General features: G+C 34.9%; 1 protein-coding gene across 1 annotated transcript in view; it reads right to left on the reverse strand.

Moving 5' to 3' along the window:
• LOC129752384 (protein dead ringer) overlaps positions 1-20,583 on the reverse strand; it is a 282,636-nt gene that overhangs the window by 48,069 nt on the left and 213,984 nt on the right. The window contains exon 6 of the mRNA XM_055748174.1: positions 3,465-3,648. Within this exon, the coding sequence (XP_055604149.1) occupies positions 3,465-3,648 (184 nt within the window). The remainder of the gene's footprint in view (positions 1-3,464; positions 3,649-20,583) is intronic.

A 20,583-nucleotide genomic window follows, 5' to 3' on the forward strand; every position in this document is an offset into this window, starting at 1 on the left:
TAGTAAGGTTTTGAGGTCGAATAATTATTTTTAACTAGAAATGAAAAGGGGTTTTGAAATTCTGGTTCAAATTTAATTTAGCATTTTTTTTATTACATAACTTATCGAATCTTATATGCTTGTTTAATATAAACAATATAATTTTCCAAATATGAACAAAAGAGAACCAGAAACCATCCTGAGATTTTATTACACATTCAGATTAAAAGTTCTTAAACTTGAAATGGTTTACAACTGATTGACGACAGTAAATAATTAAATAAATTCTTATGAAAAATGTGAACATAACAAAGCTTTGTAATTGACGATTCAGAATCAAAACTTCAGATCATATGAATTTCAAATTTTAGTTCAGATTAAAAAGTCGGATCAAAAATAAATAACTGAAATGATAAACTCGGATTTGAACCAAATTATCAGAATTTAAATTACAAATTTATGGATGCGGGCTCTAAAATAAATTTCACTTCGTAGCTCATGTTTAAAATTCTTATCTAGGCGTTTCAGATTCAGAAATCGTTTTGAAATTCGGAAACAGGTTCAAAACTAAAATTTTGAGTTCAGGATTAAAATTTAAATTTAGAATAAAAATTTATAAAATCAGATTCAGATTCAGCTAGTAAATATAACTAAGATAGTATAACCAAGATGAAAATATCAAGATAACTATTTCGTTGAGGACTTCGAATCGCAAGAGACCGCAGAATTATAATTTTATTTGTGAATTCAATTTAAACATATGAATTTTTAATCTAAGTCAGTTTGTATGCACAACTCATCTGTGAATCACAAATGTAATGTACAGTTTGAGTTTATTTTTCATGTTTTGTTTCGTGAAAAAAAACTTGATTTTAGTCACAATAATTAAATCAGGATTTTCATTTTGAAATTGATTTTTAATAGAAATATTTGCTGATAATGAAACCTGTAATTTTTAATGTAAAAAATCTACAAGCAATTCCATTTTTTTTGTGTTCTGTTTTACATTATAAATTTTGCAATATTTTTGAAAAGACAAGTTTCAAACTGAAATCTTATAATCGAATCGAGTTTCCAGGAATCAGATTTGAGCCGCAAAATTCCAATCTTCTTTTCATTGATTTTTAGAATTTGTTTAGTAAATTCGAGAGCTTGATATATTTAGCTCGTTTAATTTGAGCATAGAATAAGATTTTTAACACTTAACATACCGACACTTTGTATATACCTTAAAATGCAATTTTTATGGAATTTTGGACGAATGTTTCCATAGGAAAATTATATTTTATGTTCAACATCCAGTAAATCTTTTTCAAACAAAAATTTAAAACAATTTTGTGAGATTCTGATTTTAAAACACAAATGGATCATTTATTCATGTTTTTCTTTTCTTCATTGCTTCTCTCAGACATTATTTGACTGATTTGTCGATGGAAAAGATATTGTTGTCAAGAATTGTCCAAAATTCTATAGAAATCGCTTTTTTAGGTTAATGCCTGAAATATTGTACAACACGTAACTTTTGATCCCGTCGCTAAAACTTTCCAAAAACTTCAGACATGTTAAGTTTACATATCAACAATCACTTTGAAAAATTTCAATAAAAAGTGTTGCGGAGTTTCTTAGATATTGCAGTTTAAATGGTAAAAGTCCAAAATGTCCGACCTCCAGCAACACAATCTTTAGAAAGCTTAAATTTCGTGATATAATAGTGTGATAGTTGATCTTTCTCACGCAGAAAATTTAATTGAAAAATATTATCAGCGTAAAAAATTATGGAACACTTTTTTCGTTAAAACTCTTTTGTTTGCTATCCGATTTCGTCGTAGTTATTCAAACTCGAAGAACTTTTTTTTTTATTGAAAAAACATGCTTCGGCAAAAAAAGGCTGTAAGTTAGTTGTAAAGTGCTCGAAAAAAAAATCATTTAGTGCCTGAGAAAGCTGAAGTTAGAAGCTTTATGTTGTACGTAAGGCTTTTTTTTAATTTCTTAAGATCTTGGCCACAAACGCTATTCCAGTCACAGTAGAAAAATTAAAAAAAAAGTGAACTGGAAAGTTGACGTAATTTGTCACATTTTGGTATCTTTTTAAAATACAAAACACTAAGTTTATGACGACTTTTCAAAGGTAGCTGTTAGTGAACTTTTTATCAATCTGAATTTTCTGAGACAATTCATACCCCTAAATTCAGCTTTGCACTAGATTTTGAGTAGGTTAACGTAAAGTTTAGGGTTAGAAAACTATACGCACAAGAAAGCAATTTCAACCGGTTCTAGTTGTGTAACTGCATTGGCGGTGCAATCCTTGTCAAAAATATAATAAACATCCATATGAAAAAAAAAAAATATTACACATTTGCAAAATTCTATTGGAATAAATTAACAATAGATATACAAATAAGTTTCATTCAACTCAGAATAACGGATTCAACCCTGTTGAATTGTGCTTTTAGATTTTAATTGATATTATTCTACTTAATCATCTTCTGATTTACCCACTTAAAAACCTCATGCATCAAAAAGTAAGAACCAATATACAGGACAGTTTTTTAAATTAAAAAGTAGATAATCAACATAAAAATCAAATAAGATTACTGGTAGCAATATAAATGAACCGGATTGAAATCAATTTTCAATAAATAAGACAACAAATCAAATGCATTCCTTCAGAAGAAGGCACTAACATTCTAAAATTTTCTAGAGTTAGAAGTAGCAACAGGACAAAACAGAACTAAGTCTTCAAGCAATTGAGGTAACTTTATTTTATTGAAAACGGACATGTTTCAACGATTCATAGATAGTTTCACAAATCAATCAATAGATAGAAATTCAAATAAAAACCAAACAACAACACAATGACGCACGAATTCCACGATTATCGTATGAAGCGACTAAGTCATAGAATAGGTGAAAGATTTGGGTATGAAAGAAAAACGACGGACGAGAAGCAACAAAAATACCAGTACAGGACGTTGCCTGGTGAGCCAAGCTCTATTGTCGATGACAAATTGCGAAGACATTTTCTTCGGAGTTTCGATGGATGGTCGACGAAAAAAAAAACGGAAACCCAAATGTCTTGATCTAAATGACAAAACCAAAATAAAATCAGCATAACCAGCAAGAAAGATAGGAGAGAAAAAGAAACACTTCATAATGTCATCCATCTAGTCACGTGTCAATCAGTGTTTGACTTTTGGGTCACTTCTTCCCGTTTCGATTTTTTGTTTTTTTTTTCTCATCCAAAAGATAAAACCCAAAAAATTACCTTTGAGAGTAGTGTGAATCTGAATAGTCGAAATCCTAAAATTTTCCAACTAAGTACAAATCATGTTCCAAACGGAAATGATTAAGAAACTTAATTGATAATCGTCCTTCATTCGAAGACGACCTTTTGAAAACAAACACTACACTCATTAATGGTTTAAACCTTAAAGTAAAATTTCCAAGTAAAAATCCCAAAAATATATGCAAATGCAAGTACTCACTGTGTCCGTAGCGTGAACGCCGCACTGGTGATGCTCGACGGAAGATGCAGGCCCTTGATGATTTCCTGCCACAGCTTCTTGTTGATCACATCGACCAGACCGCCCCGGGCAATGACCAGGTTGTACAGCTCGTACAGATCCAGCACCGATTTGGCCATAATGGGTAACCGGTTGATAGGGGTTCCTGAAATGGAAAAATAAATAAATATTTAAATGAGATTACATCAATAAGATTTAAGCTTGGATTTTAAGGTTAAACATATACTTTTTAACGTTTCGATTTTGATACTTTCATTTTCAAGGATGGAGGTCTTCTTAAAAATAGTTTTAAAAATTAAATTCTGCTACTACCAAAAATGCTTAATTCAACCCTATTTATGGTCAGATTAGAAATGATTAAAGATGTTGATTTGTAAGTTTGTGATGACACAGCCTCTTCAATCAAAATCTTCATAACAATGTGTACAACCCCTTCCAATATTTTTCCGTCAGACATCTACATTATCATATCGAATTCTCCGACACCCAGCAAAGCAGGAATGGTATGATCATTTTTTTTTCTCCCAAAATAATGAGAACAACCGCACAATTAGAGGAAAAGAATCGACAAGAAACACACACACACATACACCCGGAACGCATATTATTTATTCTCGAAAATAAAAACATACTATCTGACAATCAATTTTGACATGTCTCGTCTCCGCGTCGACGCGTCATTCTTCAAGGTGGCTCGTTGATGAAGATGATGGCATCAAGAACCAGTAGCCCGAGTCTGAGTGATGAATGTACACTCAGAAGAAAAATTAATGTTAAAACCACTTGGATTTTCACGTAGAGGTTGGTTACGTGATTTTTTGCTTGATTTTCGTGAAGCACTCAGAAGCCAATACAAAATCGCTTGATCCTTACGTAAAATTCACATAGTTGTATGCAGTCAAAACAAATGAACATCTGATTTACATGAAAGTCCAGTTATCCGTCAAGTATTAACGGACTTGGTGCATTCTATGTGTATTTCACGTAACTCTGAATATCTCAAAAAACAGTACCCAATATAGGACGGGACCAACAAATGGTGTTGTCAGGAAGAAAAAATTTGAGTGATGGGGAAGCAAAAATTCCGTAAGTAGTCAAAAAAATGTTGTGAACTCGTTATATACATCTTTTGCTTTTTCTATTTACTGAATTCGGAGTTGAAGGAGCTAGGACAGCCAAAGCAACGACTATTGAGGCAATCCAATTGCCAATTTTGTGAGGATTTTATGTGTTTATTTAAGTGAAGTGAAGTGCAAAAGAGGTTAATTTGCTAGTTAAAATGAAAAGTTCATCATGAATTGGATCAAATACCTTCATCATTCAATAAAATCTACGTGAATCGCATGCAACAGAAGTAATCTTACATCTACGTAATTTTCACATACAACTCATACTAAAAATACGTGAATTCTACATGCTGCGCGAGCTCTGTTTGATACCTTCACGTAGGTTCATGGTGACAAAAATCCATGTACATTTTCACGTAGCGTTCATGTGAAGAGTTCTTTCAGTGTAGATGACGATGACGATCACATCGTTTTCGAAGAAACGACCGATCGAGGAGAGGAGTTCCCCCGGATTTTCCAAAGAAGACGAGATGAGAATGGCGCTGCGGTACATTTTTTCTTGTTTTGTGACAAAAAAAACCCCAAATGATGATTATTTTTATCACAATTTTATGCTGCTGATTTTTTTTTCTAGTACTAAGTTACGAGTTGTGACCAGAAAGGCAGCAGATCAAGCAAATATTGTTATTGAAATTTTCCCCCAAAAACCGAAACATTCATCTTCGGTTCGACAGCCAGATTACCTTAATTGCTGAGAGCTATATTTGCATATTACAGCTGAGAAAAAAAACCAAACCAGTAGCAAGCAACCAACAATATTCGCTCATCCCGTGTTAGTTTTTATTTTTTCCATTTTTTTTTCTTCTTAATATAATCGTGGCACGAAAATTGATTTATTTTTGGATGGAAACCAAACCACGTAGTAAAAATATTATTGTTTATTCATGGGAGCTCGTTTTTTTTTTTCGTTGGATGGGTTGAGTTGAGGAAAACCTGAGTTTGTTTTTTCCGCAGTAGTTCATCAAGAATTAGTTTATCTATCTTCTACAGAATATTTCTCAAATGTTTATTCGAATTAAATAACGTGAACGTAACGAAAACACGAAACTATAAAAATGGGAAAAAAATATTTGCATCATCACTTTAAAACGGGTATCTAATAGACGTGATATTCAGTAAGCGAGATTTTTTCTAGACGGGTGACTTATTAATATAATAGTTTCAAGCTCTCCAACATGTGGGATAGACAAGGTTGTACAAGGTCTCATGTCAAATTTGGGCCAGATCGGATCACGGAAAGGGGTCGCTCAGCAAACCTAAAGTTTGTATGGGATTTTGAGACATTTTGTTCGGAAGGAACATGAGAATCCAGTTTTTCATGAATAACTTTGGTCCTCTTCGGCCGATTATTTTCTCCTCAATTTTTCTTAAAGCCTTAACTATGAGAAATATTTCATCCGAAGACTGCATTTCGATTCGACTTATAATAAAAAAGTTGTGAAACTTCAAAAATGGGGTAACTTTTTTCAGGGTGATATCCATCACTGTTAATGCTTCGTCAAATTGTTCGAAGCAATGGCTCTCATTAATAGTTATGAATATCACCCTTAAAAAAGATAACTATTTTTTGAAGCTTAGTAACTTTTATGTCTTAACTTGAATCGAAATGCAGTCTTCGGATGAAATATTTCTCATAGTTTAGGCTTTAAGAAAAATTGTTTTCAAAAGATATCGGCCAAAGGGGACCAAAGTTATTCACGAAAATCTGGATTTTCGTGTTCCTCCCAAACAAAATGTTCCAAAACCCCATACTTTAGGCTCGTTGAGCGACCCCTTCCCGTGATCCGATCTGGCCCAAATTTGGCATGAAACCTTGTACTACGCTGAGGATTAATTTAAGCCTGCAGCACATAACTTTTTCAAATGTCGGGTCATTTGGGGCACTCTAATGTAAGATGATGAGCTCCCAAACATAATCAATCAACGCATAACACGACACAACAGACTGAATCGATTTGAGGTCATTTTTGAGTTTCTCAAACCCTGAGGTCTTAAAAGCTTCGTTTTGATTCAAAACTCATTCATAATTCTTTTGCAGAGTTTTTAAGTAACGTTTACATGAGTAAATTTGAACTTTAATGTTTGTATGGGAAATTTGAATATTTTTCACTAGAAAATCAACATTGGTTTTATTTCTCCTGTGGAACCAAGCCACCTAATGGTTTTTGTGCCATTTCAAAAATTCTCTTAAAGAAATTTTCCGTTAAACAACTTTGTCGAAGACCGTAACTTCGCATCTTATTAGGCAAAACAGTTATCAACTGTTTAACAGGGGTATGTCTTTTGGCATTGATAAACAATAAATTCAATTGACATCACTGCTGGTGCCTCGCGAGTTATTGCAAGACTACTTTTCATGCAATATTTTACTATAGGCACCCAGCAGTGATGTCATATGAATTTATTGTTTATCAATGCCAAAAGACATACCCCTTATTAAACACCTATTTACTTATTTGTCTAATAAGATACAAAGTCACGGTCTTCAACAAAGTTGTTCGGCGAAAAATTCACTTGAGAAAATTTATAAATTAGCACGCAAACCATGAGCAGGCTAGGATCCACAGAAGAAACAAAAACGATGTGGATTTTTCAGTACAAAATATTCAATTTTCCCATACAAACACATAAGCTCAAATTTACTCACGTAATCGTTTCTTTAAAAATTCTGCAAAAAATCATGGATGACCAATTTTAAGAACATACCGGGATGTCATGATTGATATTGATCCTGAACTGTGCGTGTATAATTCAGACATTGAACAGAGCATTCTTTTAGGGAATCCACAAGCTTCCTCTGCATACAATTTATTCTATTCCTAGAGCCACTTGAACCTTAACTAAGCTCATTCAATTTTTTCCTTAAGCATGGCGATAGGTCGATCGAAAGGGAAAGGATAAGGATACACTCTTTTTTTCGCATGGTTTTATTATCTCCACGGTTTGGAACAAATACTATGTCTAACCACGATTTAAAATAAACAGTATAAACACAATTTAGAAGCAAATTTAATTTTTTTTTTTCACTTTTATGTAGTCTACTTTAACAGGGACTCAATACAAAGTTAGCGATGGATTTGGCCTCTTATTTCCAATGTTTTGCGAAGTTTACGATAGCATCTGAAAGCTTTACATATTTTTTTAAATACGATTTGGTAAGGGCCCAAAAAGTTTCAATCGGTCTTGCTTGAGGAAAATTTGGCAGATTCATCTCCTTTGGTACGATATGAACTTAATCGGATTGGAACGTGTTCTTTGGGTAGAGGACTGATGCCAAATCCGGCCAAAACAATGCTGGCGGACGGAATTTAAATGTCTTTTAATAAAACAAAATATATAAAAGAAAACTGCAACACTTTGTTAATAAATTAAATGTTTTCAAGGTTTTTTTTCTATAAGTAAAATAGGTAATTTTCATAAAAAAAGTGCATTTTCAATCATTCAAATCTCTACTAGTTCCACCGATTTCCCCGCTTATTTCAAATGGAAATGGTTCCGATTATCATAAAAAATAATCCCAAAAATGGGGCTGTAGCGAAAATGTGCACTTTTCGATGATAAGCCTTCGAAAATTGCCAATAAAATACACTAAATGCTTTCTATAGAGCTTCAGAAACTTTTAAACCCATCATAATATATGAGACAATTGTAGATCGTGGTTTGTTACAACTTTGTTTTAAAGACATAGAACCTTTTCATCCAATCTACAACGTGTCAGGTTCAAAAAACTGTTTTTTCATGAGGTTATTCTTACTTTGACTGTAACTCCAGAGGGTGATGTGATCGGACTTTGACATATTCAACAAACTTATGAATTTTGATCAGATAAACAACGTTGTCGAAGACATCAAAGCCCTTATTTGGAAAACAAAAAAGTTAGCTTTTTTATCTCGCTATCGGTGGACCCCTTGGTAAAAATGTTGATACTAGAATATGCTTCATGTAAAATTGAACAATGTTGCTGAAGACATCAAATGTCTATCTCTTCATCCCTGGGCGCTATTAATTTCGTACAGCTAGATTGATGTTCTGCACCACTGTGCATTGGCTATCCCAAATCGTGTAATACTACCCAAGCAACCAAAAGTCACATATTTACTTGAATGAAGACATTGGAAGTTGCATAATGGCTGACAGAGAGAATTTACTGCCCAATTCTCTTTAGTGAACTTTATGTACTCATTATTGAACTTGAAAATTGCAAAAGTGATTAATATGTACGTTGTATGTGACTTGTTTTGCTCAATTCCTATGAGTGAACTATATGTACTCATTAATGAACTTGAAAGTTGCAAAAGTGACTTATACGTGCGTTGTACGGGACTTAAGTCAAATAAAGGGCACAAAAGTGCTCAAAACGGGATTTCGTAAGTCACATAAAGGGCACAAAAGTGTTCAAAACGGGATTTGGTAAGTCAAAAGAAGTTTACTTTTATCATACTACTACAAATCCATGAAAAGAAATCAAAACTTGAAAATCTGGATGAAAACTTGAAATATAAAAACTAAAGAGCCCCCGTGAAATAATATCTAGATTAGTTTTTGTCTTAAAAAAAGTTAAGGGGGTCCCTAGAGTAAGCAGTGAAGGAGCTCTAACACATTTTGCGAGCTTAGAATATCAAAATCTTCTGGACAAAACCGAATTTGAAAAAAAATAAGAAAAATATGAGGCAAAACACCTCAAGTTTTATTTTTTTTATCGAAACATATCAGTTACGATATTCTGTACAGAACAAGTGAAATAAAAAAAAAACATCTTTTCATTTTCATTACATTCAAACGTCTTGCACAACAATAATGTTTGTTGTTACGTTAAGTTTCCAAGTTATGGTTTACTGCACTAAAATAGCAGTTAATTTCGCTTTATGATAAACATTTCAGAATTTTACCCGGGCAATATCCGGGTTAATACCGCGTATTATAATAACTTTTCACTTTTCAATCATTATTATTGTAATTTTTATTGGTTTATAAATTCTAAATCCTTTTCCCTCCCTATTTTTGAAAGTAAAATATTTAAAAAAAAAACTGTAGTTGCTTAAATTGGACCAATCAACAGTACAGGGTTTCTTTATTGAATTTCTCCCAATTTGTTTCTTAGACTTGAAATTTGTATTGGAACATTTTCAACTGATTACATCAACTGATTACATCATCTACTCATCATCTACTGAAGTGAATATCCTGAATTTAGTATATCATTTTCCAAATGATCATTCTAAAATTATCATAAAAACGATCTGATAGTTGATTTGCTAGTATATTTATCTTATCTTTTTCCAAATTCAATTTATTGGGATTTTCAAGTCTTGTGTTGTTTCTTCAGTTACTGAAGTTCTGTTTCATCATTTATTTGAATTTTAAAAATTCAGGATCTTTGTTTGAGGAACTAAACTCATTTGGATTCCTTATTTGATTTTTTTTAATGATAACTGATTCTGTGTTTTAAACATTCAATCTTTATTCTCAATTTTTTTCTACCGATCATTTTTGCACTAATGCCCCTTTGGCTTTGAAGGCATCGAATGAAACTTTCGTCACATTTAGAATAACAATTTTATAAAAAAAATTATCTGATAAGAATCATATTCAAAAACATCTCAGGAAAATATTTTTTTGTGTTTCAAAGCTTTGCTTTGCTCTGATTGTAACTTTGTTTCTTTTTTTTAAATTTAATTCATATTTTGTTTCTTAAAACTTGATTTGAAATTATGATTAAGATTTGAAACACTAAATTTTGGTTCTGTATATAACGTGATTTTGAATTCTTAAACTCTTATATCTGTATCTCTATGGAATGTGTATTTAATTATTTTGTTTATTTTTTTAAATTTTGTTTTCTATGTTTGAAATCTTCATGATACTTCCTAATTGTCACTAGGTAAATATTTCTAGAATAAGCACAAACCAAACGATCAATGATGATATAAAAATTAGAGAGTTTTAGTTGGTGATAAAGGTTAAAAAAAATGAGAACTTAATTTTGCATTTTGCAGCTTAAATCAGAGTTTTCATTTCTAAGAAATTTTTAAACTCTTCCCCAATGTTTGCACGTGATTGATAACCAATTTTTATTTGAAGATACAAGAAACTATGTTCTACGCAGACAACATGGCTATTTGAATTACTGCACTCATCTCCCGTTTTCACACGTTTGAGAGGTTTTGTATTTTCTGGGTAGCATTTGAAAAAAAAATCGAATTATAGGGGCCCCCCGAGAAAAACTGCCCCGGGCCCCCCGACAGCTTAATCCGGCCCTGACCTGCTTTATGGGACTTTTGGTTGTTCGGGTGGTCCTGAAGGCGTTTTGTAATCACACTTGCAATAGGTTTCCTCATCGGCTCTGATTTTCCTCACAGTAGTTAATCATATAATTTACAAGCTCTAGGTATGACGGGAGCATCATGTTTTTTACTCCTCTTCGGCGTCTACTGCTTCTAATAGGTTTTTAAAGCCAATCTTATCTTAGCACGATAGACGGCTCTGAGAAGAGATCCCATTTTTGGCCTCATCCCCTACCCCTAGGCAGTCTTTTTACTGGCGTAAGCACGTACGACTTTACGGTACAAAGTTTTGTCCACCGGACAAAACGGTTTTTGCTCACATTTTTTTTTGTCCACGAAGCTGCTTTCCTCTTTATACTTCCGAATTGCATTTCGAACAACTTCAATGCTTACTTCTTCCATATTTGCTCTCTAACTCAGCGAAATGTTGTTAAGCAACAATATTTGTTCACTATATTTTTCCGCTTTTCCGGGTTTATTTTTTTGATTTTTACGAAAATTAGGAAAACTAGAGCTCACGATACACAGAGTTTTATGTTAAACTGTAAACAACAACACCCAATGAAAATCAGCTGTTTGATTAGAAGTTATTGAATATTTGACCAGGTTCCATAACGAGCTGACGTTCAACGTTTTGTTCCTGGGAATCTTTCCGTTCGCCAAGGTATTCATTCATCGCAGCATCACTTCACTATTTTGTCCGTACTTCAAACGACTTGAAAGTAAATCTTGCCGCAACACTCAGATAGTTAATCAGTAATACACATAAAAAATTAAGAACTCAAATGATCGATAAAATTTCTAAATAAAATCATTGTTTACAGCACAGTTCATTCTACTGAATTGGTTCCCGTCCCCAAAGAAAAACTTACTCATTTTTCCCTCCGGCTAGACACAAATCCCCCTTCGGCATCTTCTAAGATATTGAATTAACAACCTCAAGAAAGACCATTTCCCCGAGCGGAATACACATTTTATAGCCATTTAATGTGATTTACAACGAATCCCGGACTTTCCCGGGAATGAAGGCACCCTCGCTTTCTCGATCTGATCACCGGATGATTGAAATGAAAAATAACACTCCCGCAATCCCTGGCTTCGACTAGTAGGAATCGAGATTCAGTAAGTCAGCTGGGCCGGCCGCCGCCCCCGAGAACCCGATCCCGGATCGATTAAGATCCGGGAGTTACGATCTGTAAGTGATGAATTGCATTCCTGCCCTTCACTCCGTTGCTCTCTACGGAATGAGAGATTCTCAAAAATAAAAGTTCCCCCTACTCCCTGCCCGGCAATTACGGCGAAATCATAAAATCGGTCGTTTTCTCCGCCCGGGTATGTATGTTTTCCCCAAATATTTTGACTGTCGGTGCTTTTGTTCCGCCCGGAACGAAAATGTAAGACATGATCGGCTGACCGGCTGTTTACACTTCTGGTAACGCGTAACGATTGCTCCCGGCCGTAATCAACGAATTACTCGGCTGCTTTTATATCTCGACCCACGGAATATTAATATCAAATTTAATAACCTCCCACAATTTGGTTTCGATCTCTCAACAATGTTCTCCTGTAGATAGACTGAGAACATCGACAGTGAAAAAAAACACCCATGTCCATTCCAATTTTTATGGAATAATTGATAGGGCCAGCTGTTTGGTTTCCGCGATGATACGCGAACAAGATGCCGGCAGCTACCAGAAGGAGAAAAAAATCCTCCGAAATCGTAAAGGCAGCCGAAAATTCCAAAACGCCTGTCATCGAACGCGCGTTCGGGATCATGTAGCACTAAATTGGATGCCATAATTTAGTAGAACAACACAAAAATGATTATCAAAGCGAGAAATCCTCCCACTTTTGTCAAATTATAAGTATGTTCCGGAATCGTGTTAGGAGGGGGAATTAAAAAAAATGGCCAGAACACCAGTGGCAATCCCACTTGTTATTAACAAGTTGTTAACCTCCGCACCTTTCCACTGTCCCGTTCACCGGGGACCCGTTTATTGACTGGAACGATAAATGGTCTCCCGCGAGTCATTAATAGAGCACGCATTCGTCGGTCCCCCGCAGCTGGGGGAAGATCAATGGAATTCATGTACGATGGGACGTTGAATTGGAAGGAATTCGCCCCCGACTTGAAATTTGATAATCCGAGGAAGTTTATTAGGGAACAGATTAGATTTGACGGGGGACATGCTGGTGAAATTCCTTTGTCAGTTGCTCCAGAAAAGGGGTCGATTTTTTATGATCTTAAGAATTTTTCGGGTTGATTCTTAGCATCAGTTGAAAGTTAAAAAAAAATCATTTCAGATACTTTGATTTTAGATACCTTTAAAACCATAAGTCAAATCGTTTCGCGGTCTTGAACAAAGTCATTTAATTAGTTAAAAAAAACTTAATATCGAATATGCAATGAATTCTGTGAACGATCTTACAAAAAGTTGTGATCATTACTTTGAATTAGAGATGTACCGAATATTCGGTCGGCCGAATATTCGGCGCCGAATACCGCCAAAAAACCGTTAAGCCGAATATTCGGCTCACCGAATAGTTGAGCTAGGTATTCGGCCGAATATTTATGTTTTCAAATATATACAAAAAAAGACTTCTCAAATTTTTCAGAAGTTGTTGGATAATTTATGAAATATCTAAAAGTTATGTTAAAAAACCTTCAAAATCATTAAAAATGGTTTCAGAAACATTTTTTATGTATCCGGTATTTTTCACTGTAGATAGCTTTATACTTTGATTATCGATTATTCCAAATTTTCTTTATACATCCAGGCTTGCCCATAAACCAAATAAAAAGTTATATTTAAATCTCACCGGGATTGCCACATATTTTTTTAAAAATATTCCGGATTTTACCCGGGTTTATTCAAATGCCTTCAATCAAATCAAATGCCTCTTTAAAAAAAATTAAATTTTCTATTACAAAACGATTTTTTAGAGTAAATTTATTCGTTTGTTTCAATTTGAACACTGCTGATGTAATTCGATGAAACTTTAAATTTCAAGTAATTTTATTTCTTTTTCCTCTTGTATGTTAGAGAATAATTCCTTGTTTCTGTTCAACCTTTCCCTATTTTTTACAAGTTTTTCAAAAATCGTACAGACCCGGAAATGTAGATAAGTGTCTTATGCTTAAGGTTAGAGATCATCGTTCTTTTTGTCAACTATTTTGATAACATCTAGCAAAAATTAGACATTCATCTATTACAATATAAAAATGCTATTTCAAATAGCTTAACACCTGTTTCGACATGTTTTGTCCCAGATATCACTGGAATCCAATCTCTTTTGTGATGACCATTCTAGAAGCAACAAGCCATCTGATTTCTGATGGTGAGCTAATGGTGACATATTGAAAATGAAAGAGAGAGATTTAAAAAAGATCTCATACATCTGATTGGAAATAATCGCCTTAAAAACATGAAGGACATGAGAATGGCAGACATAGAAGATTTCTATTACACCCAAAATTCAGCCTCTGTGCCAATGGCGTGTAATCAATTACATAGCATCATTGGTACAAGAAGATAACGCGACCGGTGCTGATTCGATTTGCATCAACCGGCACTAACCTCCAAGAGCGACCGAATTGCGTATGTCTGAAAGAAACAAAATAAAAACGTTTTCACGTCCCTCCCTATCGCATCACAAGACGAAGAAGGATGGAAATAAATATCGGCCAACACCAGGCAGCCAGCGAACCGAGCACTGTGCGTGTGAATGTAGCAAAAGCAACAAAAAAACATTCCTTCAATTCAATTCGCCGGCACAACCACGGCTAAGCTGTGCGTGTGTATGTAGCAAAAGCAACAAGAATATATTCCTTCAATTCGCCGGCAAACAAGCACCGGCCAAGCTGCCCGGCTTTAGCAGCTGTGTATATGTAGCGTGTGTATGTAATAGCAGCAGTGTTACCACATCCAAATCTGTACCGCTCATCGAAAAAATCTTTTTCACCTGTACCGAAAACTCAAAAATCTGTACCAAAATCTGTACCAAAGAAAACAAGGTTCTGTATTGAATGTGTTGATATGTGAAGATTTTGTTTCCTTATTATTAATCTTAAAAAGATAGATGCTTTATTGCACATAGTACAGTTTTTAAGCTAAACACTTTTTGTGAAACTCATTTCATCATTTTTAGCTTCGTTCAACGGTTGGTAAAAATCGGTTTCAACTGGTAGATGTTCAACGAGCCAATGTTTTGGTCGAAACTAGTCAGGCCGTTGTTCAATGGAGCAAGTTGAAACTAGTCGAAACCAATCCAGCTCGGCAGCAGGATTGGTTTCGACCTGGTAGAAATCGGTCGAAGTCAATTGGAAAAAGACAGGCGATAAACTGTCAAGCCATTTCTACTTGTTTCGACTAGACTTTATAGAACAGACATTTTATTTTCTCTCTTTAAAAAACTGACATGAAAAATATTTTTCATAACAAACACTTCCTAATGTTCATGATTTTAATACATAGTTTTATTGAAACTATTTTTGAGCGTCATATTTACTACGACGTTTTTCGATCCGCCATTTAATCTTAAATAACTTTTCGTTCTAAGGATGTTTCAATGTGTCAAAATTCAGACGATTACGATACTTTGCTTTGACTGGCATTTACCAGCGACAAAATGCGCTCAACCACTGCTGACGAGTGGGGCTTATAATCAGATATTTAATTATTTGTAGCAAATTTGGAAATCTAATTGTTCCATCGTGTACTTACCAGTAAGGAACTCCTATCGTCAGAATAATAAAGGCTAACTTTTGCCTTATTTTCTATAAAGTTTCAATAAACTGGTTGAAAGCAAAATGTAGAAACTTTTTTCAGTTTTTGAAAGTCAAAAATCTGTACAAATCTGTACCAAATTTTGAAAATCTGTCATCTGTACGTACAGATTCTGTACCAAAAATGAGCTCCAAAATCTGTACCTGTCTAGATAAATCTGTACATGTGGCAACCATGAATAGCAGGCAGTAAGCAAAGCACAGTTCTCATTCAATGGGTTCCCGTTTCCTTCACTCCCGTTCCCTCTCCCGTTTCCATCGCAAGACAAATGAATACCTTGAAAGGAGGCCAAACGCCGGGAAGCCACTGTCGTGCGTTTCTTTTGTGATTGATCGGTGGCAGAATGGCTATGACAAATATCCCTCTTTCTGCATGAAGCTCAATTAGTACACTGGTTAAGATGTCCGTCTGGCAAGACCATATGGTTGGTGATTTGAGTTCGATTCTCCCTACGGGCGCTGGTTTATATTTTTATTTTCTTGTTTGTGGGATGAATTATCCAATAGGAACGAAATCCCATAAAACGTGTTTCTTGTTTCGCTTGAATGTGTAGTGGTCATGCATCATTTTAGTTGGGAGCCGAGTCCTTATGCCAGTTACGGTTTTGCAAACATACCGTCTTCGGCACAGTGCACATTTCAGGGCATTATCGGCACAGAGATTTGCTAAATAGGCATTGGATTTTTGCAAACTCTTCTATGGGTGTAGAAATAGCGGTAGAAATAGAAGTATTTCTATTGAAAACTCAACAGAATATTCAACCGAATATTCGGCCGAATATTCGTTTGGCCGAATAGTTGAAAAGGTCAATATTCGGTATTCAGCCGTTTGCCGAATACCACTATTCGGTACATCTCTACTTTGAATTTTCAAAAATTGAAGAATTTTTTTTTTCAAATTTTGTATCTCCGAAACAAAATAATTAGGCCAAGATCTGAATCCATTATTGAATGATTAAAGTCAGGTTTTAGTTTTCATGCAGGTTTATCAGTTTATCTTGAGGTCACTGGAATTTTTTTTAGCAAAATCCGAATATTTGATTTAAAAAAAGTTCGATCAAAAATCCGGACAATATCCGGGCAAATTTGGTCAAAAGCCAGGAATGACTCAACCAAAATCGAGAAAAAAACTTTTTTTCATCATAATTTATCAGAAGATTTTTAATTGTATTATAGGCTTCCAAAATATCTTTAATGATTATATTCATAAAACTTACTAAAAAAAAATAGAAAGACACTAAAACACATAAATGAAAAAATGCTCAACAACTTTTTTGTTGATTGATTTGCAAATAAATTAAATAAATCCGGGCTTTTTTTCAACGAAGTTTGGTCAACCAGGCCGAACCGGATCTTTCCCAAATTTTGTTTTAATTATCCTGTCAAACCCGGATAAAACTTGCAATCTGACAAGCTTAGTTGATCGGTTATTAAAGATCGATTTTACCCAAAACAGACAAATTTTTAAATTTTCCCACTCAGTATTACCAAAATTAGAGGTAAAAGACAAAATCTGACAAACAGGACGCCAGTCTCCAAAATCAGAAATTGAAACACAGGCACCAGAAATGCTGTTTCCCCAGGATATTTAAGGCGCTACTGTTATGTTCCAGTTGTTTTTCTGCAATTAATTTGCAATTATGCTGACTGGGTTCTGTAAAACTCCATTAATTCTTGTTGAAAACGCAGGTATCAGTGGTGGAATAGAGTTATCTTTATTCATGCTTCGTCGGTATAGTCATGACATAACTACACAATTCATTAGCAATTGATATTTTCGCAATCTCCACTTACCAAAATCCCAATCCGGGAAAGTACTCATTTCTGAATGAGTAAATGAGAAACTTCTCTTTTCTGTGTGAATATTCTATGTTATCTACTCAGAATATCTGGTAACACTGCTGAGTTACCACGAACTCTGTTTGAGTCGTTCAGGTTCAGCGTGCGATGGTGTAAACATTTGTACCGTGTTAATCATCCTCACCTTTCATCAAGCATCATCGATCGATCGGTTCACGCATTGGCTGACCTCATTGTTTTTGACACTTCGCAGCTCCTGTTTTGATTTCTTATTTTCCTATTCTACACGCTAAGGAAATAAAGCAAACATTTGGGTCCTCTTTGAATTTTCACTCAAACATTTTTAGCTATAGAGTTGTTTTTGACATTTCTCACGCACATTAACTGGCATCCCACTGGCGTGTACGGACGAGACCGGGACAATTAACCTCCAAAAATTTCAGTGCAAAAATCGAGCAGTCGGTCGACGAACATGTTCGTTTTTAGGTTAATGTTCCCAAAATGAAAAAGTGTCAGTGCAAAGCTCCTAATTATGACACGAATACTACTAGCGGCAAATAGGACTATAGCTCAGTTTTGGGAAGAAAATTTTTGAAAAGAAACTGAGTTTTTAAGAAATTCTATGATTTTAGTTTCAAATAATGAAAAATCAATCATTTTGTTTGTGAATTCAGCTGCAAACAGAAACATCGAATAAATTGATTAAAACTTTAGTGAAAAACTATCCGACATTATTTTTGGTCCTCGAAAATATCATATCGTAAAAATTGAGAATAGTTCAGCCTTTCATTTCAGTACGTTTGACGGACAACTTTCCTGTATTGGATTTTCTGTCCCCGAATAGTGTCGTCGTGCAAGTATGTGCACTTGTTAACAGCTTCCGGTCCAAGTAACGAAGAAGCTTCTGGAGGCTTTTAACATTAGGACTTTCGATGGGATTTTTTGTTTCAAGCATAGGGACGCTGCCCCAGGATAAAGGGTGACACTGTCAAAATTTGGTCAATATCAACTTGACGTATTTCTTTCAATTTTGCATTTAAAAAACCTGAACACCCCTCATTTTGAAGGTGTGTGTGTGTGTGTGTGTGTGTGTGTGTAGAATGATGCTCCTATTTTGATTTTGAAATTCACTCTTCAGTTGTCAAAATGCCGTCCAAGGAAGAAGAGCAGCGTATAAAAATTTTGCTCGCGCATCGCGAAAATCCGAGCTACTCGCACACAAAGCTGGCAAAATCGCTAAAAGTTGCCAAATCAACCGTTACAAATGTAATTAAAGTGTTTGGGTAACTTTTGTCGACAGCCAGGAAGTCTGGATCGGGGGGAAATCGAAAACCGGAAGCCGCTGAGACGACAAAGAGAGTTGCCGGTAGTTTCAAGCGAAACCCTAACCTCTCTCTCCAAGATGCCGCAAATTAGCTGGGTGTATCGTCTACAACCGTGCATCGAGCCAAAAAACGAGCCGGACTATCGACTTACAAGAAGGTAGTGACTCCAAATCGCGATGATAAACAAAATACGACGGCCAAAGCGCGATCCCGGAGGCTGTACACGACGATGCTGACGAAGTTTGACTGCGTGGTAATGGACGACGAAACCTACGTCAAAGCCGACTACAACACAGTGGTTCAAAACCCCAAAAAGCCGGAAAAAAGTCCATTTTCAAGTCAGCGACAACCACATTTTTTATGTTGGAATCGAATCTCCAATATTCTAGGAACGTTATGATGTATTTAGATATTTTCTAGGACCTTTTATACAGCTTCTATGAAACAAACATGAGCGACAACCTTAACACAAGAATTAAAAATAGGATTTTTTATTCTCAGCCCAAAACAACTTAAAAAAGGATATAAATCTTCAAAAATTTATAAATTTCTATACCAAAGTGATGTATTACAATCATTTTAACAGTTTGGAGATAAAAAAGTTCCTTAATATCATGAACTAATAAAGTTCCGCTTGATTGAAAACCCAAAATTAGAAGATCAAAAATTTTCATTTTACTCTTTTCATTTTTCGGAAGTAAAAATAAAGCTTGCGCTGCCGATCGCCGTAGTAAATTATACACCGTTGGATAGATGAAAGTCTCATTAAAAACATATGTTAAAATCAGCTGCTAGTTTTTGCTATATTTTGAATACGATGTCATTGAGTGTAACGCTGTTTGGTTTAAAAATGCAAATTTAAAAGTATTTTTACAGAGTAAACCAAGCATTGTTTGCTTCGATACATATGCAAATTCACCTTAAAACATCAGTTTTAATATTTATTCAACCAACCTACAGGAATTTAGGAGCTTATACTTAAATTGAACAAAAATATTCATAATTAATTGAAAAATTTTCAATTTCTCAGTATATAGCTCAACCCCCGTTTTAGCAATTATTGAAAAAATAGCAAACTTTGAAAAAAATCTAATTTATTATTTTTTTCAACTCTCCGCCTATAATCTTTAACAAAATAGCTTTTTAATAATTTTTTCCCACTTTTTTCTATTTTGAACCATTTTGTACAAGCAGCTTCCGGAACAGGAGTTTTATACGGCAAAAGGAAGGGGAAAGGTAGCAAATATTTTCAATCACATGAAACTGTCGAAGTTCGCGAAGAAATATCTGGTTTGGCAAGCCGTCTGTACCTGTGGCTTGAAAAGCAGCATTTTCATAGTCTCCGGCACTGTCAACCAAGAAATTTACGTGAAAGAGTGTTTGAATAAACGTCTGCTGCATTTCCTGAAGAAACACGGTTACTTTTTTGGCCGGATTTGGCATTTTGCCATTACGGTAAAAAGGCCATGGAGTGGTACGCCGCCATCAACGTGCAAGTGGTTCCCAAGGACAAGAACCCTCCCAACACGCCAGAGCTCCGCCCAATTGAGAAATACTGGGCTATTGTCAAGCGGACCCTAAAGAAGACCAATAAAACTGCTAGGGACGAGCAGCAGTTCAAGGCAAACTGGCTTTCTGCGGCGAAGAAGGTGGACATGGTGGCTGTACAAAATCTGATGGCAGGGGTTACTTTTTAGGAATTTTCAACTTTAGTCGCAAATCGCAGATGCTAAAGGCTATTGATATGATTTTGAAGCT

Source organism: Uranotaenia lowii, chromosome 3 (genome assembly GCF_029784155.1).
Source record: "Uranotaenia lowii strain MFRU-FL chromosome 3, ASM2978415v1, whole genome shotgun sequence".
Classification (NCBI taxonomy): domain Eukaryota; kingdom Metazoa; phylum Arthropoda; class Insecta; order Diptera; family Culicidae; genus Uranotaenia; species Uranotaenia lowii.